The 22,019-nt window shown below is 36.2% G+C and overlaps 4 protein-coding genes across 4 annotated transcripts; all 4 read left to right on the forward strand.

Moving 5' to 3' along the window:
* Positions 1-1,063: 1,063 nt before the first annotated feature.
* Positions 1,064-1,996, forward strand: LOC140342588 (olfactory receptor 5V1-like). The gene has a single exon (XM_072428828.1). The coding sequence runs from the start codon at positions 1,064-1,066 to the stop codon at positions 1,994-1,996; it is 933 nt and encodes a 310-aa protein (XP_072284929.1).
* A 4,246-nt stretch (positions 1,997-6,242) lies between these two features.
* On the forward strand, positions 6,243-7,175 carry LOC140342424 (olfactory receptor 5V1-like). The gene has a single exon (XM_072428604.1). It carries the CDS (start codon positions 6,243-6,245, stop codon positions 7,173-7,175), a length of 933 nt encoding a protein of 310 aa, XP_072284705.1.
* Positions 7,176-13,885: 6,710 nt separating this feature from the next.
* LOC140342512 (olfactory receptor 5V1-like) lies at positions 13,886-14,863 on the forward strand. Its single transcript, XM_072428718.1, has one exon. It carries the CDS (start codon positions 13,931-13,933, stop codon positions 14,861-14,863), a length of 933 nt encoding a protein of 310 aa, XP_072284819.1. The 5' UTR covers positions 13,886-13,930.
* Positions 14,864-20,455: 5,592 nt separating this feature from the next.
* On the forward strand, positions 20,456-21,394 carry LOC140342513 (olfactory receptor 5V1-like). Its single transcript, XM_072428719.1, has one exon. It carries the CDS (start codon positions 20,456-20,458, stop codon positions 21,392-21,394), a length of 939 nt encoding a protein of 312 aa, XP_072284820.1.
* Positions 21,395-22,019: the final 625 nt, after the last annotated feature.

The raw sequence follows: 22,019 nt of genomic DNA on the forward strand, positions 1-22,019 counted from the left end.
AGTACCAGGTTTCAAACACACTGGCCCTGATTTATGAAAGCTTTCCAAGGCTGGAGAGAATACACTTTCAGAAGTGCAGCTGGGTGGTCCAGAAAACATGGAATGGATTTTTAAAAATCATTTGCTATTTCCTAGCAAATGTTTTGAATCCTGGACCAGATCCATTCCAGGTTTGCTGCATCACACAGCTTCACTGATGAAAGTGTATTCTCTCCAGCCATGGAGAGCTTTATTAAATCAGGCCCACTGTATTCACAGCTACTTATTGTGAATACAGAGCCAAGGATCTATATTGAACTCCCTAGATCTGGCTAATAAAGGAAGTATGATCATGGCTTTAGAAGGTCATTTATTTGATTGCTTTATGGATTATTTTAAACTGTGTACAAAAAACTTGTTTTTATGGATATTTGCCATATCAATAACTTTTGTTCCTTTAAAGGGGGTTTTTAATGTAAATGGTTAGTAACATAAAGCTGAAAAAACTAAAAAACTATATAGTTTTTGGTAGACTCTACTGGGCTACAATACCTGAGTCTTTTATCTCCATTAGGATCTCTATTGGCAAGATATCTACCCGGAGTTGCCAAGGTTTTACACAACTGCTGTGATCATTTTAAAACCTTTCAAGACTCATGGCATGGTAATGGTGAACATGGTCACAATTTCAAACATATAGGAAGCCAGATGCTGATACCGACAAATTCTATTTAAAATATGAATTTTAGCTTTTTCTTTAGCATAACAAAAAAAATTACTACTGCTTTTTTAACGCATAGATAAACTCCTTTCTGTTGTGGAAGAAGTCAACCAAAACTATCCAGGATATTTTTTTCCTTCTTTGATTATCTAATGTTCCATATCTTTTTTATGTGTTTTTGTACACAATCTAATATGTAAAATCTATAATTTGAGAAAATGTGAAATATAAAAAAAATCTGATGCACCTAATATGCTACATTATCACCTTGGGGTGGACAAAACCTTCTTACAGAAAATAAGAATAAAAAACTTTTTTTGCAAATTTTAAACTTTTTATTCTGATAGATATGAATTGAAACTTATGGAAGAAGTCAACCAAACCTCTCCAAAAAAGTTCATCTTGCGTGGGTTATCCAACGTTCCATATCTCCAGCCAATCTGTTTCTTTGTGTTCTTTATAATCTACATAATCACAATGTCAGTAAACTTCCTTCTGATCATTGTGGTGAAGATCAACCCAAAGCTACAGACTCCGATGTATTTTTTCTTAGTGAACCTCTCTATTATTGACATTTGTTTCTCATCTACGACTGTTCCAAGAATTCTGATAAACACTCTGGTCATGGACAGAAGTATCTCCATCTTGGGATGTGAGGTGCAAATGTTCTTTCATTTAGGTTTAGGAGGAACAGAATGTCTTATTCTAGCCATTATGGCTTACGACAGGTTTGCCGCTATCTGTAGACCATTGCATTACAACACCATCATGAACAAGACATTGTGTGCTAGTTTAACAACTTGTGCATGGGGTATTTCCTTCATAAATTCCATAGTTCATGTTTTCTTCACCTTCCAGCTGCCATTCTGCAGATCCCATCATGTCAACCATTTCTTCTGTGAGATACCACCCTTTCTTCGACTGTCTTGCAGAGATACGTTCTTTAATGAGATTGCTATGTACATTTCAGCAGGCATCATTGCTATGTGTTCTTTCTGGTTGACCCTGATCTCATATATTCACATTATCTCGACCATCTTGAAGATCCGTTCCTCACAAGGAAGATACAAAGCTTTTTCCGTTTGTGCCTCCCATCTAATCGTGGTTACTGTCTTTTATGGGACCGTCATGTCTATGTATCTGAAACCTCGCTCTACATATTCTCCAGAAAAAGACAAAATTGTGTCCATTCTTTATACAGCAGTGACACCAATGCTGAACCCTATAGTCTACAGTACTAGAAATACGGAAGTAAAAAACACAATTAAAAGAACACAAGCAAATTTCATATTGTGAAAGCTTGTATCTGGTCTAAAGCAAAACTTGCAAAACTTTTACAAAAGTCTGAAGATTTGGACAGCATTACCTCTGCTTTAGTGAGGGTTGTTTCCTGGAGTCATACAGCTGACCCCATTACCTGAATGTGAAGGTTTAGACCTTGCTCTACCACAAAGGTACCCATGTACCTGTAGTAATAGTCTTCTTGAGAGCATGCTAAGTTTTGAATTTGAATTGTTTTATTGAGTTTCTTAGGGCTATGTCTTTATATTGCCTTGACGGGAACCGGGGAACAAATCCCTTTTTTTGGACAAATGACATGCTTGCAATGACTGCTCCATGGCACAGCTGACCACATAGAAGGTTTTGAAATCTATTAAACTAAACAAATTTTATCTAAAGTCCAATATTACAAAAAACAGTTGTCAGTTTAGTTTACTTTGAGCAAGTATTCCCTATAGAATAAATGTAATATATAAACACCTAGGGACCCCAAATATTAAGGGCACATGTTTGTGTGACTAACAGCAAACTTTTTGCCAATACCATTCCTTTTTAGGTGGAGAACCAGAATTTTATAGTTCCAATACTATAATGAGAGATTTTTGTTACAATGGCTATAGACAAAAGCTCCACTGCTACAAAAAATGTGTATATTTATATCATTGTTAAATAAAGGGCCAGTCCACCCATTGTTAATGTTTTATTGTTTGGTAGATAATGAATGGTAAACCCCTTGACAATTTAAATATATATTTCTAATATAGAGTTCTGATCAAGCCATCATGGCATAAGACACGTTGGCTTCCATCTGTACCATCCATCTGACCAATGCTTTATAACAGCATCATCAACAAAGAGTTGTGATTAATGTAGTAAGGACTTCATAAACTCTTTCATAGTTGAAGCCTTTCCAGCTCCCCTATTCAAAATCCCATTGTGTCCACCACGATAGTGTAAGGAACTTACCCATCCTGCGAGCCCGCGGTGTCCCTGGGGATCCCAGCCACAGAGGGGGACGCCACTGTAGCAGGCAGCATGGCCAAGGCTGCTGCTCTACTCACAGCTTGTCTCTCTCTGCAGGCGGAGGGATCTGTCCTGGCCAAACTACTGTTCAGCCAGGCGGCATCCCTTGCATTCCTTCAGATGTGGTTACTGAATATCCTGCTCTCAGCACTCCTTTGCATGTGCAAAGCAGTGCACGTCCTAGGGGTGCTGTGGGAAGAGGTGCGCGTGCTACCATGCGTCCCTCTTGTACCCGCCGAGGGCGTGTACAAGTTAAGTTTATCTCCTTTTGTCATCTCCATAGTGACCTGGTCTGAAGCTGACTCTGGTTGAACTCTGCCTGCCCTGACCTCGGATTGTTAATGACCATTCTGCCTGCTGCCTGCCCTGACCTCGGTCTGTTCTTGACCTGTCTTTCTCTGACCCTCTTGTACATCGCTTGTTTGGAGTTAGCCCTTGTCGTACTTTATGACATTGAATAAAGCCCGATTGAAGGATATCTGGAGTTGGTTGTGGTTTGTGTGCCCAGGCGCATTACAGATAGTCCTAAAAATCTTAGCAGAGACCCACCATATACCTTCACTCTGCTTGAAATTTTTCTCCTACGTCTACATCATCTCCAATACTTTGTAAATCCATTCCTTACCAAGAAGAACTAAAGTGTTCTTTAATTCTTGGTCATTCCCTACAATGAAATCATCTTGTTCATGTATCTGAAATCTTGCTTTGTCCAAAACTCTATACAACAGTAACGCTAAGGTTTAATATCTGCAGAATGAGAATTAGAAAGTCAAAAGTTCAGTTGACATGAAATAAGACATCAATTTGTATAGAAAAACATTTATTTAAACAAAAAGAAAAAGTAAAAATATCCTCCACATACATATACTGCATACAGCAGAGTGTATTGCACACTAGGAGAATTAATAGATGTATATGATCCAGTTTAGCCTACATAGTAATAAAGACCTTTGTGCAAACATTGAAGTATGTAGATCAAACATATAAGTTGGGTGCAGTCCATCTTTTTTAGATTGTCAGAAACATAATTTTAATGTTCTGCATATCTGTTTTATAGGTAATAATATAGATTTACCCTAAACATTAGTAAATGTTCCCTAGCACTAAATCCAGGTAATTAGAACACCAAAACAAACGATAAACTTTTCTAAGCTGTTGAAAACAGGAGTTCTTTCTGTGTATGTAATAAAAGGATATGTGGGATTGCCCTGACCTGCTCAGGAACCTTAGCAAAGTGCCCTCCTAGCCCATACCTTTTCCTTTATAGATTTAGGGATGCCATTTTCTAGGCATCGAACAGAAGAAAAGGTTTTGGTACTGATGTAGTTAACATTTTAATTTTAATTAATTAGTTAAAAATATAAATTATTCATTTTACTTAACTTTAATAGTAACTTTTTTGCCACTTGTACACATTGTAATTCCTGCACCCCAATATGATGAAAATGAGAAGTGCCAACATTAAAGTTTCAGAACAGAAAAGTTTTACAGCTTTGAATTAAAAATATTTTTGCAAGAAGAGAAGACAGATAATGAATATTCACAAAGGACCACAGACCATTCAACTGGGAAACTTAGCAAATAATATTTGTTATATATTGAAGAACATTTCATGCTTTTCATTGCTCTCTGGCCAGTGAATACTATCTGTGCTGCCAATATTTTCTCCTACCCACTCAACTTAAAGAATTTGGTGAATGCTAAAAAACAAAATACGGAAAGTCAAGAAGATGTATTTAGAAGAAGTAAAAAATTCAAGTCTATTATCATTTATCTAGATTATAATGTACATGTGAATGCTGTAACTAAGCAAGGTAAGAAAGAAAGACATAAAGTATATTGTATAATATATATATATATATATATATATATATATATATATATATATCACACATACATTCTGTATATAATTAATATACATTTTTCTGCATGTGGAAGAGGTAAAATTTTCATTTAATGATTTTTATCTTCTAACAATTATAATATTTTATAGGTGTTTTCAAGGAGAAAATAGTGGAAAAGTTGTTTTCACCGTTGTATAACATCTAGGCCTGCAGAAGATAACAATTAGACATTTTTTCTGCTACTGTTCATTTGATTCAGAAGTAAAATATTTTTTTCCTATACTGTGTATATTTTTATATAGCATTTCCATTCCAAGAAAATATGTTAAATAATTATAAACAACAGAGAGGGAACATCTGAAAAGTTTAACCAATAGCTCTTAATTTACTTTAGTTAAGATGACTTTCAGCAACTGTATGAATCTCTCAAATGTGATTGCCATTGTGGTCCTAATCCTAAAGCAAACCCTTTATACCTTTATATTCAGGGCAAAGCTATGAGTTTTCTGTATGGACACCCCCCACCTTACCAGCACCCCAGCAATGGTCATGTGAAGCTCTATTCTTCATTCCACCTTTCTTTCAACAGGTAACATCCATCTTAAATTGTCCGTGTCATTGCCTATCTGGTCATGGGCTTTAAAATTACATGTTTTGCATTGAAAACATCATTTTAGTGACATCTTATCTAACAAATTATCTATTTTTTTTTTACTAGAATTAGTCAAACTGGCTCATAGTGGAAATGTACAAATTCATGTGGTCTATAAAGGGGTTTATAGATAGAACAGATGAAGTAGTAATTGTGGATACCCATTCTGGCCTATAGGGTGGTTAGGATCACCATCATTTTCTAAGTGCAGTAAATGTTTAGATATTAAACATACATTTAAAGTATTAAACTTGTAATTTTGTTGTATACATGGGGAGTAAACTCAAATTTTCACAGTTGGCTAAATTTTTATTATACTGCTACTCAGGCTGTATTGCTGATTGAGAATTAAACCATGTGGTTCTTTTTTATCTCTCTTAGAATTGGTGTTGGTATTGGCCCTCTTGTTTCCGATTCCCGATGAGGTTTCCGATTCACCTAGTTAGTTTATTTTATATTAGTGAAGAAAGCAACAGGAAGAGCAGGAACATGCAAACGTTGGCAGGAACAATAAAATCTCCAAGGTGGTCAGGAACTGTGTTGGGAACTACGGGAGGGAGGTCTCACTGTTGGAGAATCTGAGACATATTGAAAGATAGGGGTTTCCTCTACTCACCAGGTTCCACTGTTAAATAAAGTATTACCTTTGGGTGCACTAAACCTTTAAAGGAAATATAAATAAAATGACATATTACTGGAATGTTAAACTATCATCTCTTTTGGCAGGCATAAACTGAATGGTATGGAACAAGTCAACCAAACATCTCCACAAAGATTCATCCTCCTTGGTCTATCTAACATCCCATATCTCCAGGCCATCTGTTTTCTTCTGTTCCTTGTGATGTACATAATGACATTGTCAGGAAACCTTCTACTGATCATTGTGGTGAGGATTAACCCAAAGCTACAGACCCCTATGTACTTCTTCCTGAGTAATCTCTCTGTTATCGACATTAGTTTCTCATCCACCATTGTTCCTAAACTTCTAATAAACACCCTGGCCGCAGACAAAAGTATCTCCTTGTTGGGATGTGCAGTACAAATGTTTGTCCATTTAGCTTTAGGAGCAACAGAGTGTCTTCTTCTAGCCATTATGGCTTATGACAGGTTTGCTGCTATCTGTAGACCATTACATTACAACACCATCATGAACAAGATGTTGTGTGCTAGTTTAACAGTAAGTGCATGGGGTATTTGCATTATCAATTCTGCCATCCATGTGGTCCTTACATTTCAGCTGCCATTCTGCAGATCCCATCATGTCAACCACTTCTTCTGTGAGATACCACCCTTTCTTCGGATGTCTTGCAGAGATACTTTACTTAATGAGATTGGTATGTACATCTCTGCAGGGATCCTTGGTATATGTTCTTTCTGCTTGACCCTGATCTCATATATCCATATTATCTCCACCATCTTGAAGATAAGTTCCTCACAAGGAAGACACAAAGCTTTCTCTGTTTGTGCTTCTCATCTAATCGTGGTGACTCTCTATTACGGGACCGTCCTGTCTATGTATCTGAAAGGCCGCTCTTCATATTCTCCAGAAAAAGACAAAACTGTGTCCATTCTTTATACAGCAGTGACACCAATGCTGAACCCCATAGTCTACAGTACTAGAAATACGGAAGTAAAAAATACAATTAAAAAAACACACACACATTTCAATATGTGATTTTGAGCAATTTCTTAAAATGTTTGCATCTGGATTAAAGCAAAACTTGCAACATATACCTAATGAAACTTACAACTTCTGAATTCTGTCCATATTTCATGTAGGTCACTGAAAAAATCTTGAAGCTAGAAGTTATGAAAAGTGAAAAAAAAAAACATTTTGTACTGGCAAATTAAAAAGCATAGTTCTACTGCTCTAAAAGCCCAAAGATCTGGACAAGCATTGTCTCTGCTTGGAGAGCAGTACAGGTTTTTACGCTCCTCCAAGCCATACAGCTGTCCCAATTTACCTGTATGCACCTAACTTAAGATTCTGCTCTTTCCAGCTCAACAGTAAGAAACTTCATAAACACTCATAGGTGATAGATAGAAGCAACTTCATATTTAAATAAGGTGTTTAAATGGTATTTTGTACTTGATTTGGTATAAAGAGCTTTGTGATACATAATGATGTTATCAGGAAATGATGTGCCAATCATTATGGTCAGGGTCAACCCAAAACGACAGATTCCCATGTAATATATTTTGGAACAAACTCATCATCTATTGACCATTGACATCTGTTTCTTGTCAACTATAAGCTTATATTTGCCTTGACTTGAAAAGGGCAACAAAGCAATTTTATTGGACTAGTGATAAAATCATCAACCTGCCTGCAATGACTGCTCATTAAAATGCTCAGCATTGACAACAATATACCCCTTGATGGATTTAAATTGGCGCCATGGCGCAACTGGACAAATAGGAGGTTTTGTAATCTGTTAAATGTGTCCAAACAAATTTTCCAATGTCCTGAGTATGAGACCCGAGATAGTAAAATGCCAGGGCCCTTGGTTGTGTGACCTATGCCTTTTTGCACAATTATGGTGGAGAACTGGATTTTTACTATTTTAATTTTATAATAACAGATTTGTGCTACAATGACTAGAGACTGACTAGAGAGAAGCTCCACTGCTACATACAATGTGTTTATATGAGAGTTTAATAGCTTAGTCATGGAAGTGTTTTCTTTTTGGTATATACAGTGAAAATGTTTTACCTAATTGTAGGAACAACAACGAGCTTAAGACAGGTACCATCCAACTGACCATTGCTTGAACAGCATGAACAAAAAGTTGTGCTGCATGGAATATGGACCTCACAAGTATGAACTTATAATAGCTAGGAAGTGAATATATTAGGTCCCAAACAAGCCAAAGCTTCATGCCATTTCTCAAGGACAACCCTTTGTTTGGAATTCTGCTTTACAGATTAGGGAACCTCTAGATTGGGGAAGTCGGCTTTACAGATTGGGGAATCTAAGCTTTTTGGACACTGCAAACATTTCTGAGTGGGCTTTACATACTCTTAAATGGCTCCTAATGGTCATATTGCACAATTTAATGCAGGTTCTTGCTTTGCTAAAATTCTAATAAACACCCTGGCCACAGACAAAAGTATCTCCTCGTTGGGATGTCCAGTACAAATATTTGTCCATTTAGCTTTAGGAGCAACAGATTGTCCTATTCTAGCCATTATGGCTTATGACAGGTTTGCTGCCTTCTGTAGACAATTGCATTACAACACCATCATGAACAAATGTGCTAGTTTAACAGTCTTTCCTTTATAAGCTTGGCCATCCGTGTTGTCCATACCTTCCAACTATCCTAAATCCCACCATGTCAACACTTCTTCTGTGAGATACAGGTTAACAATCAAAAATCCAGCAACTTTCAGACCTGAGGCGTGCCCGATTTTTGAAAATTCCAGATTTTTTTTTTTTATACTTATCTCCATACACAGGCCAGTCTTCCTCTCGCAGCACCCGCAGACATCTGGCAAAGTTACAGGGAGCAGGAAGCAGGGGCGTCTGCACATGTATTTAGTGTAGTAAGCAGACCTAACCGCTGCTTATGCAGAACAGCCCCATAAAAACATTAGTGGCCAAACAGTGTATTGCAGTCCCTGTATTGAAAATGTGATCCGAAATTTATGCCAGGAAACTAAAGGATCCGGATTATCGATGGCTGGATTTTCAATTGTCAACCTTGCGACTATTCATCGATAGCTCAAAGCAGAGCTGAAAGTGAGTCCTCCTACACAATGGCAAAATATATTTAGATCAGTCACAATTGGCCATTCAGTTTCACTTTGTGAAGAATATGCAGACATAAAGAGAGTCATTGAGTTGTTGCAATATCACCAATTGGGTTGTGTGTGTGCATCTGTGTTGACTTTAAAATGGTGTGCTTCCTTCATGGTCAGCAACACCAAGTATCCCTGTTATCTGTGCATGTGAGAGGCATTGGGTGGAAAGGAATTGGCCTCCAAGATCTGACCTAAAGCCAGGTGATCCAAACATTCTACATGAGCCACTTGTTGAATTTTATATTCTCGCCTCTGCACATGAAACTGGATCTGGTGAAGCAGTTCGTTAAAGCTTTGCCAACTGAAGGAGACTGTTTCAAGTATCTCATTTTGGCATTTCCCAGCCTGAGATTTGAAAAAATAAAGATTTGATGGTCCACAGATTTGGCAGCTTATCAAAGATGAACAATTTATCAAGACAATGCCCCTGATTCATCAAGCAGAATCGGATTATCGGTCGCGCATTCGTATTAGCGATCCGGAATCGTGCGCGGTCGCGCTATTCAGCAACGGAAAAAGCTCGCGCACGGAGCCGCGCTTATCCGACAGCTTTTTACTGCCTAATAATAATAATAATACCTGGCTTTTGCCTGTAGCATCTGGACAAGGGAAACTTTACCAGCAAGATCCTGGAAACAGACCCAAAACTTATTTTTGTTAAAGCATTCACATCACTTATTAAAATGGGGGCAGAAGGATTGATGTATTAGGAAGACTTCATAAGTTTGTTTTAACATACTATCAAACATTTGAATGGTGTTTCATTTTAAGACTTTGAAACTAGAACATTTCTTAATGTAAAATTAAATGATTAGGATCAGTAAATAGAATAAATTCTAATAGGTTAAATAAAAAAAAGTACAATGAAGGATTTATAATGTTTGTAAAGCAAAAGGAAAAAATTTGTACACCACACTTTCCCTACGAAGAAACAGGAAATACAATAATCTTTAAATGTTGGCTTGTGGAAATTTGGGATGAACTACCCCCACTATATTTACTGTCAAATAAAAAGTATCTAATATAAAACATATAAGTTTAGACTTTGGAAAGTTAAGCAAATGGAGGTGCTCAAGTGTCCAACATAGAGCCCTGACCTCAACCTTATTAAACAATGTTAGGATGACTTTATTTATTCTTTTAATTAACATCAGTACTTGACCTGAAAAATACTATTTTAGCCAAAGGGGCACACATTTTTCTAAGCAGCCTTTAAACTCTTCCAAAAATTCCCAGAAAATTTTAGAGATTGTAGCATTTCAATACATTTCATTTGACTGAAGTTTTTGTTACTGAAAGGTTCCCTAAAGGTGTAAAGTTTTAATGTTAAAGCACTACAGTGGTTAAAATAAGTTAAAACATTAAAAAAGGTTAAATACTATTCCTAAGTAAGTAAGATGTAAATGATATAATGAATATTCACAAAAGACCTGTGATCATCCAGTTGGGAAATTCATTAAAGTTTTGTTGCCAAGCCAAGGGACCAGAATTTCATATAAAAGAGCTTCTTCCTTGTTGTTTGCTAACATGAGTATAAAGAACAATAATCTATCAATCTTTTTCTCTTCCCTTAGAGTTTTGGATAAATGTTTGTGAACACTAAAAAATGTTGGACAGGTATTGACAAGTATTGTTGGACAAGTGATATTTTTCATTCTGAAAAAGGATATATTTGCAACTAACAAACTTTTTCCCTGGCTTATGAACATTTTTAGGATTTTCCTTTGTTGCATTAAAGGCTTTTAGGTGGGTAGGATATAATTTTGTTTTAGTTGCATTTTGGGGGAAATAATGATTTATTTATTTAATATTTAAAACAGAAAAAATACACAAAAAATGATACTGTTCAAATAGTTAAACTGATAGTATGATTTTTTTAATGTGCCTGTTGTTCTTTCTTTATCACAAAATGTTTGTATTTTGTGTAGAGCCACTACAAAAGTATGAGTTATTGGCATGAGCATAAAACTTTATAAATAATAATTACATTAATTAGAAACAATCTGTGATTTGTTGACTAATATGCAATATCTTGACATGGAGTTTTTTATTGGTATTTTTTGTTCTTTTTCTTTTTTTGGCACCACAATGCCAGAGAAATGATTGGTCTGGTATTGAAGGATGATCTTTTTTGGAAGTGACAATATACTTCATTCTTCATGTTCCTGTTAATAGTCCCACACTATGAGCAGTTAAAACAATAGGAAACCACTTACTTAGCATGAAGGACCAGAAACTTTATTACTTCAGTTATGTAGAAGAGTAGTATATGCCAAATCTAGGGAAATAGTGGTCTGTGGGAGATCCCAAATCTCCATGTCCAATACTTATTTTTTAATCTATAGTAATATATACCTACAGTGGTATGGCCAATAAAGAAGAGCTAATGTCAGATAAGCAGGATAAAACTTTGGAAACACTTTCAATAGTGAAGGTCAGACAGTACCTCTGCTGGGGGGGCTCATGCACTGTAGTATCCATATTCCTCCTTTGAAGCCCTCTGCAGCACCTGCAAAAAGTCTAGCATCTTAATAATATTCACTAGTGTCAAAGATCCATTTGCCACAATTCTGGGGCAATCCCTGTCTATTGTTTGAGTGGAATAATGAATAAATAACAATAAAATAAAACAATTTTTATGAATAAATTACTGTTTTTGAAACTGCTTTGCCTAAAAGCCCCACTCGTTCAACTGAATTGAAAATCGTTTTTTCCTTTTAAAATGTGCATATACTCCAGGCATGGAAACATATTTGAAAGGATAAAGTTATATTAGTACCCTTTCACCAGCCCCCCCTTCCTCCCATCTCAATGATTAGTTCCAATTGGAGTCAGTTGTGACTTGAATTTCAACTTTCAACAAAAGTTCAACTTTTATCCAGAACACTGGTCCTTAGAAGTATACAGGCTATGCTGACATCAATCCTGTGACAATCCTTGATTTAGATTTCATGTTAGGATTAATGACCATAAGGAGTTTGTGGCTGCAGAAACTGTAAAATTTCTGCCAACAATTATCTCTAGTAAACATTGTAAATGTGTACCAAACTCTGCAAACTATATATAACAATAATATATTTTTTTTGAACAAACACCAAGGTTCTCAATTTTCTTCATAATGAGATCCAATAGATCCAAGACATAAGGTATTGTGATCAAGTTTCCAGCCTTTAAAGTGGAACCTTCATAAAAAAATTGATAACATTTACCCTTACTTTCGTAGAGCCCTAAATCCTCTCAGAATCTGATTCCAGTAGGTCCCACCTCATCCCAGCTTCCTTCTTCTTTTCGCCATGGGTGCCACCATCTTCCTCTTCCATCGTGTCCCTCCATTGTTCAGGTTCTTCTCCAAGTCAACCGATCTCGTACTGTGCAGGAGCGAGATTGAGCGACGTTTCTTCCTGAAAATGTAAAACAAAAGTGCTAATCTCACTGCGCATGCTTGAGATTGGCACTTTCTCCCTTATGAAAAGCTCCTTATGACACATGCCTGATCTCAGGCAAGCATTGAAGCCTACTTGGATATTTGATGTATGTATCCACAGAGACTGCGGGATTTCCCTTAAATCCTAACAAATCTTAATAAAGGGTCTGCTGCTCTTTAAAAATACTGCTAACATTGTGAAATACCCATTAGAATTAATGGGTATGTCATAATAAAAACATAAAAACTAAGTATAACCAAGTGTTACTAAAAGTTCTTAGTTTGGGAAATTGTCAGATTGTGAACCTCTAAAATTCAAGGGAGGACATGCTGGGTAGGCTGGAAAAGTTTGAAAGTAAATCTTGCCATCCAAGTACCAGGTTTCAAACTCTTTCAGCTACTCATTGTGAATACAGAGCTAAGGATCTACATTGAACTCCCTGGATCTGGCTAATAAAGGAAATATGATCATGGCTTTAGAAGGTCTTTTATTTGATTGCTTTATGGAATTTTATAGACTGTGTACAAAAGACTTGTTTTTATAGATATTTTCCATAACAATATTTTTTGTTCCTTTAATGAGAATTTTTAATGTAAATGGTCAGTAACGTAAGGCTGAAAGCACTAAAAACCTACAGTTCAGTTTTTGGTAGATTCTACTGGGCTATAATACCTGACAGTCTTTTATCTCCATTAGGATCTCTATTGGCAAGATATCTACCCAGAGCTGCCAAGGTTTTACACAACTGCTGTGATCATTTTAAAACCTTTCAAGACTCATGGCATGGTAAATGGTGAACATGGTCACAATTTCAAACATATAGGAAGCCAGGTGCTGATACAGACAAATTCTATTTAAAATATAAATTTTGGCTTTTTCTTTAAATAACAAAAAAATATTACTACTGCTTTTTTTAACGGATAGATAAACTCCTTTCTGTTGTGGAAGAAGTCAACCAAAACTATCCAGGATATTTTTTCCTTCTTTGATTATCTAATGTTCCATATCTTTAGCCAGTCTTTGTCTTTGTGTTTTCGTACAAAATTTAATATGTAAAATCTATGATATTAGAAAATGTGAAATATATTAAAATCTGAGGCACCCACTATGCTACATTATCACCTTGTGGTGGACAAAACCCTCTAAAAGAAAATTTTTTTGCAAATTTTAAACTTTTTATTCTGATAGATATGAATTGAAATTTATGGAAGAAGTCAACCAAACCTCTCCAAAAAGGTTCATCTTGCTTGGGTTATCCAACGTTCCATATCTCCAGCCAATCTGTTTCTTAGTGTTCTTTATAATCTACATAATCACAATGTCAGTAAATTTTCTTCTGATCATTGTGGTGAAGATCAACCCAAAGCTACAGACTCCGATGTACTTTTTCTTAGTGAACCTCTCTATTATTGACATTTGTTTCTCATCTACGACTGTTCCAAAAATTCTGATAAACACTCTGGTCATGGATAGAAGTATCTCCATGTTGGGATGTGAGGTGCAAATGTTCTTTCATGTAGGTTTAGGAGGAACAGAATGTCTTATTCTAGCCATTATGGCTTACGACAGGTTTGCCGCTATCTGTAGACCATTGCATTACAACACCATCATGAACAAGACATTGTGTGCTAGTTTAACAACTTGTGCATGGGGTATTTCCTTCATAAATTCCATAGTTCATGTTTTCTTCACTTTCCAGCTGCCATTCTGTAGATCCCATCATGTCAACCACTTCTTCTGTGAGTTACCACCTTTTCTTCGAATGTCTTGCAGAGATACGTTCTTTAATGAGATTGGTATGTACATCTCTGCAGGGATCATTGCTATGTGTTCTTTCTGGTTGACCTTGATCTCATATATTCACATTATCTCTACCATCTTGAAGATCCGTTCCTCACAAGGAAGATACAAAGCTTTTTCTGTTTGTGCTTCTCATCTAATCGTGGTGACTCTCTATTACGTGACCGTCATGTCTATGTATCTGAAACCTCGCTCTATATACTCTCCAGAAAAAGACAAAATTGTGTCCATTCTTTATACAGCAGTGACACCAATGCTGAACCCTATAGTCTACAGTACAAGAAATACGGAAGTAAAAAACACAATTAAAAGAACACAAGCAATTTTCAAATTGTGAAAGCTTGTATCTGGTCTGAAGCAAAACTTGCAATAAGTAAAACTGCTACAAAAGTCTGAAGATTTGGACAGCATTACCCCTGCTTTAGTAGGGGTTGTTTCCTCAAGTCATACAGCTGACCCCATTAACTGAATGTGAAGGTTTAGACCCTGCTCTTTCTAGCACAGTAGTACCCATGTACCTGTAGTAATAGTCTTGTATTCAAAACATGTTTGGTGCATGATAAGTTTTACAATTTAATTGTTTTATTTTTTTTTTTAAATCATTTTTATTGACAGAAAAGGGGGGGACAATACAATTTACGTCCATATCAGAAGATGATCATGAGTAACATACATCAAATTGTCTATACAACATCAGATTTTGAAGAAATGACCAACGAGTAAAAAAGATAAGGATTTAAAACAAATTGCAATAAATTAACTTACAGTTTTTGTAATTTTTGTAAATGTTTGATAAAATACCAGCCTTTGGTTCAATAATGTCCATAGTAAATCAAGGCTTTTAAAAGCAAAACTAATATAGCATAACGATGAGGAATAACAAACTCCTTAGAGATAACCCCAAGGACTCAGGAACCTCAATACCAGCCTAGTGATGGAGAATGGATAAAAAGAATGATGTTAATAATAATCCAGAAAGAACAAGGATGAGAATGGGGAGAATTTGGGGGCCCTTGTCAAGGTATATAGTTAGATAAGGGTTTAGGAGTTATACTGGGAGGTATACCCATTCAGTGTGAGGTTAGCATCCTTTCATCATAACAGACTGAATGGCCGAAGAGTTCGACGACATCCTGGAGTTGAGTATCCATATGCTGGGTAGCCTCTGTTTTATCTATGACCATAAGGGACTGCAAATATTGGATAAGTTGTGGAAGTGAGGGTGGAGTGGGCTCCAACCACTGTTTAAGTATACTTTTCTTAGCCGCTTAGAAACATAGATGTTCAAACTTTGAAACCCCTATCTTCTGTCCGGATGCGCCCTGCAAACTATCTATCACATCTGTGTGAAATAAGGCCAGGTAGGGGGCGGCTGTCTAGCATATCCTGTGATCTTGGCCATGAATCTAAACACTGTGCCCCAAAAGGACATAATCTGAGAGCAGTCCCATAGCGCATGATCCAAGGAAGCCATTGGACCATGCCAGCAAACAGTTGGAAAGTAAATGTGATTTAGGGTTTGATGTTAAAAGCATAGTAAGCTCTATGCACAAGCTTAAATTGTATTTCCCTCCAATGTTCACCCACTATACATTTACGTACACAAGACCAACTTGATTCAAGTAGATCCACCGTATCAGATTAAGTGCATTGCAAGTAGGAGGCCCAGTGTTTAACAAATACCTGGGAGGAATCCTTATCCCCCAAACTAGCCATGAGCAATGGGTATACATGGCATATCGAGCGCTTGGAAGAGGCTCCTCCCCCAATAACCTAATAATTGGGGGGGGGCAGTACCAGACTTGACTGCCTACCTGGACCTCTAAAAAATGCTGACCTAATTTGTAGATAGTAGAAGTGGTGAGAGGGGATAGCAAACTTAGCCCGGAGAATATCAAAGGATAATAAGGTAACATCCTCATCCACCAAATGGCCTAGATTTGTCACACCCCTGCATTTCCAAAGCCCATAAGCTCTATACATAGAGCCCCGGGGAAAACCTGGGGTAGAACAGATGGGAGCTGTCATAGTAGCAGCCATGCCACAGTGGTACAATTTTTTGGTCTCCCTCTAGGCTAGAAGGGTAGCCCTAATAAGTAAATTGTGACGTATATTACTTGGTACAGCCGCATATGGGGTATTAGTCAGGCCCAGGAGGGACCATGGACGAACAAGTAACGATTCGAGTTTAACTGCTGTATAGTGTGATGTGCCATGCTACCAGCCTTTGACATAATTTGAATTGTTTTATTGAGTTTCTTTAAGCCATGTCTTTGGCAGGAATGGGGGAACAAATTCCTTTAATTGAACAGATGTCATGCTTGCAATGACTGCTCAATAAAATACTCAGCACTGACAAAAAGTACAGCTTGAATAATTCACATCTGAATGTGAATTGGCTCCATGGCACAGCTGACCACATAGAAGGTTATGAAATCTATTAAACTAAACAAATTTTATCTAAGGTCTTTAAAATGAGACCCAAGATAGTAGGATGCCAATATTAAAAAACAGTTGTCAGTTTAATCTACTTTGAACAAGTATTCCCCATTGAATAAATGTAATATATAAACACCTAGGGACCCCAAATATTAAGGGCGCATGTTTGTGTGACTGACAGCAAACCTTTTGCCAATAACATTCCTTTATAGGTGGATAACCAGAATTCTATACCGGTAGTTCCAATCTTATAATGAGAGATTTTTGTTACAATGGCTATAGACAAAAGCTCCACTGCTACAAAAAATGTGTATATATATATCATTGTTAAATAAAGGGCCAGTCCACCCATTGTTAATGTTTTATTGTTTGGTAAATGATGAATGGTAAACCCCTTGACAATTTAATTACATCTTTATAGTATTGGCAAGATCCATGTGTTTAGTTTGTCTTTTGGAACTTTGAGATGTACAAAATGACGTAGTCAGGAGACTTTGTACCAATCATTATGATCAGGATCAACTCAAAGCTACTGATCCCCATGTATTTCTTTCATGAAAACTTCACTATTATTGATATCTGTTTCTTGTCCACCATTGTTCCCCATATTTCACAACAACAATTAAGTGATAAATACAAATATTTTATTTTTGGTATATAAAGTACAAATATTTTTAACCTAATTTTAGGAGCAACAGAGAGTTCTGATCTAGCCATCATGGCATAAGACACGTTGGCTTCCATCTGTACCATCCATCTGACCGATGCTTTATAACAGCATCATCAACAAAGAGTTGTGATGAATGGAGTAAGGGCTTCATAAGCTCTTTCAAATTTGTAGCCTTTCCAACTCCCCAACTGAAAATCCCATTGTGTCCACCATGATAGTCCTACAAATCTTAGCAGAGACCCACCATATACTTTCATTCTGCTTGACTTTATTCTCCTATGTTTACATCATCTCCATTACATTTTAAATCCATTCCATACCAAGAACTAAAGCTTTCGTTAATCCTGGTCATCCCTACATTAGAATCATTTTGTTTATGTATCTGAAATCCTGCTGTGTCCAAACTCTATACAACAATAACGCTAATGTTTACCATCTGCATTATGAAAAATTGGAAAGTCAAAAGTTCAGTTAAAACAAAATAACATTCATTTGTATAAAGTAAAATGCTCCACATACATATACTGTATATAGCGGAGGGTATTGCACACTAGGAGAGTTAATAGATTTATACAACCAAGTATATTAGAATCAGGCCTTCATAGTAATAAAGAACTTTGTGCAAACATGGAAGTATGTAGATCAAACACATGGGTTGGGTGCAGCCCATCTTTTTTAAATTGTCACAAACTCGTGACACTAGACACTAGAAAAAGTTCCCCAGCACTCAATCCAGTTAATAAGAACACACACGACTAACAATAATCTTTTCTAAGCTGTTGAAAACAGAGATTCTTTTTGTGTAAATTTCCGAGGATATGTGGGATTGCCCCGGCGTGCTCAGGAACCCTAGCAAAGTGCCCTCCTAGCCCATACCTTTTCCTTTATAGATTTAGGGATGCCATTTTCTAGGCATCAAACAGGAGAAAATGTTTTGGCACTGATGTCGTTAACATTTAAATTTAAGTTCAGTTAAAGTAAAACTCCAAGCAGATGTAAAAAAACCATACATAATTTTTATTTTACTTGACTTAACTAGTAACTTTTTTTTTGGTTTGCTACTTGTACACATTGTAGTTCCTGTACCCCAATATGATGGAAAATAAGAAGTGTCAACTTTAAAAATTGTAGAGCAGAAAAGTTTTACAACCTAGAATTAAAAATATATTTGCAAGGAGATATTACAGATAATTAATATGCACAAAGGAACACAGACCATTCAGCTGGGAAACAAATATTTTTTGTTATATAAGGAAGAACCTTTCATGCTTTTCATTGCTCTGTGCCCAGTGAATGCCATTTGTGCTGCCAATATTTTCTCCTACCCATTCAACTTCAATCAATTTGGTGAATGCTAAAAACAAAATAGGGAAAGTTAAGAAGATACATTTTAAATAAGCAAAATAATTAAAGTCCATTATCATTTATCTGGAATATAATGTACATTTGCTGTAACTAAGCAAGGTAAGAAAGGCATTAACTATAATATAATATATTATATATATATATATATATATATATATATATACACACACACACACACATATATATAAGAAAAACATATCACACATACATTCTCATTATTTACAGTGCCTATAAATTATATACTTTTTTCTGCAAGTGGAAGAGGTTAAAGTTTAAAGTTAATTTAAAGGCAATTTAATGATTTTCATCTTCTAGAAATTAGATTATTTTACAGGTGTTTTTAGGGGGAAAATAGCGGAATAATTGTTTTCACAGTTTTAACACATGTAACATCTAGGCCTGCAGAAGATAACAATTAGACCTTTTTTTTACTGTTCATTTAGTTTAGAAGTAAAAACATTTTTCTTATACTGTGTATATTTTTATATAGCATTTCTAAGAAAATATGTTAAATATTTAAAAAAAGAGACGAGGGAACATCTGAAAAGTTTAACCAATAGCTCCAAATTTACTGGAGTAAAGACGACCTTCAGCAACTGTATGGATCTCTCAAATTTGACCCTAATCCTAAAGCAAACCTATATACCTTTATATTCAGGGCAAAGCTATGAGTTTTCTGTATTGACCACACACACCATCAGGTAACATCCTTCTTCAATTGTCCATGTCATTGCCTGTCTGGTCATGGGCTTTAAAATGACATGCTTTCCACTTAAAACATAACTTTAATGACATCTAACAAATTATCTAGCAAAACTAGTCAAACTAAAACTAGTCAAACTGGCTTATAGTGGAAATGCACAAATTCAGGTGGTCTATAAAGGGGTTTACAGACAGAAGAGCAGGTAATTGTAGATACCCATTCTGGCCTATAGGGCAGTTTGTTTTTTCAAGGATCACCAAATTTCTAAGTGCAGTAAATGGTTAGATATTAAACATACATTTGAAGTATTTCACTTGTTCTTTTGTTGTATACATGGGGAGTAAAGTCAAAATTTCATAGTTGGCTAAGTTTTTATTGTACTGCTACTCAGGCTGTTTTGCTGATTAAGTCCTAAACCACATGATTCTTTTCTATCTCTCTCAGAATTGGTGTCCTCTTGTTTCCATGAGGTTTCCGATTCCCCTAGTTAGTTTATTTTATATTAAAGAAAGCAACAGGAAGAGCAGGAACATGTAAACGTTGGTAGGAACACTAAAATCTCCAAGGTGGTCGGGAACTGTGTTGAGAACTACGGGAGGGAGGTCTCACTGTTGGAGAATCTGAGACATTTCGAAAGATAGGGGTTTCCTCTACTCACCGGGATCCACTGTTAAATAAAGTATTACTTTTGGGTGACATATTATTGGAAATGTTAAACTATCTTCTCTTTTGGCAGACATAAACTGAATGGTATGGAAGAAGTCAACCAAACGTCTCCACAAAGATTCATCCTCCTTGGTCTGTCTAACATCCCATATCTCCAGGCCATCTGTTTTCTTCAGTTCCTTGTGATGTATATAATGACATTGTTAGGAAACCTTCTACTGATCATTGTGGTGAGGATTAACCCAAAGCTACAGACCCCCATGTACTTTTTCTTAGTGAACCTCTCTATTATTGACATATGTTTATCATCCACCATTGTTCCTAAACTTCTAATAAACACCCTGGCCACGGACAAAAGTATCTCCATGTTGGGATGTGCAGTACAAATGTTTGTCCATTTAGCTTTAGGAGTAACAGAGTGTATTCTTCTAGGCATTATGGCTTATGACAGGTTTGCTGCCATCTGTAGACCATTGCATTACAACACCATCATGAACAAGATGTTGTGTGCTAGTTTAACAGTTAGTGTATGGGGTCTTGGCACAATCAATTCTGCCATCCATGTGGTCCTTACATTTCAGCTGCCATTCTGCAGATCCCATCATGTCAACCACTTCTTCTGTGAGGTACCACCCTTTCTTCGGATGTCTTGCAGAGATACTTTTCTTAATGAGATTGGTATGTACATCTCAGCAGGGATCCTTGGTATATGTCCTTTCTGCTTGACCCTGATCTCATATATCCATATTATCTCCACCATCTTGAAGATCCGTTCCTCACAAGGAAGACACAAAGCTTTCTCTGTTTGTACTTCCCATCTAATCGTGGTGACTCTCTATTACGGGACTGCCTTGTCTATGTATCTGAAAGGCCGATCTACATACTCTTCAGAAAAAGACAAAACTGTGTCCATTCTTTATACATCAGTGACACCAATGCTGAACCCCATAGTCTACAGTACAAGAAATACGGAAGTAAAAAATACAATTAAAAAAACACGCACAAATTTCAAGTTGAGATTTTAAGCAATTTTACAAAAAGTTTGCAAAATTGTGAAGTAGAAAGAAAGAGGTTTTCAGGCTCAGAGTTTCATTGCAAATCGTTAATTGTGTATTTGTACATCAATGATGCATACGTAATTACAGTGTACAATCAATAATAGTGTACGATCCCTGATCATGTTAACATTCACAGGAGTGGGATGGCTATACTATACAGAAATGTCCTGCAGCCATACAGTGATTAGAAATCAAAGCGTTGTACTAAATAGGTCATATATACCCCGACGCGTTTCGCTGAATAGGCTTCTGCCTGTATCTCAATAATTTAACATATCCCAATAACTAACTTTGATTATACAACATTACATACAACCTGGTGATTCACACATCAAGCGTTTATACTCCATTTGGAACATATACCCCCCATCCTCACAGTAAATGCAAACATTTAGATCCATTGATATTACTGTATACATGAAATACTTACATGACATAATTAGCAAATAACTTTCTACTATCTAGGATTTATTACTTAGTTATTACTTATAACTTATATTACTTATACTTATACTGTAGTACTATTTAAATATGCATTACCCAAAATGTACCTAAATACGCCTAAAAGACACTATTATCCAATGTAAAATTA

Source organism: Pyxicephalus adspersus, chromosome 12 (genome assembly GCF_032062135.1).
Source record: "Pyxicephalus adspersus chromosome 12, UCB_Pads_2.0, whole genome shotgun sequence".
In the NCBI taxonomy this organism is placed as follows: Eukaryota; Metazoa; Chordata; class Amphibia; order Anura; family Pyxicephalidae; genus Pyxicephalus; species Pyxicephalus adspersus.

Bases quoted from the DNA above. Each gene is read 5' to 3' on its own strand.
- LOC140342588 (XM_072428828.1), top strand. From the start codon at position 1,064: ATGGAAGAAGTCAACCAAACCTCTCCAAAAAAGTTCATCTTGCGTGGG.
- LOC140342424 (XM_072428604.1), top strand. From the start codon at position 6,243: ATGGAACAAGTCAACCAAACATCTCCACAAAGATTCATCCTCCTTGGT.
- LOC140342512 (XM_072428718.1), top strand. From the start codon at position 13,931: ATGGAAGAAGTCAACCAAACCTCTCCAAAAAGGTTCATCTTGCTTGGG.
- LOC140342513 (XM_072428719.1), top strand. From the start codon at position 20,456: ATGGAAGAAGTCAACCAAACGTCTCCACAAAGATTCATCCTCCTTGGT.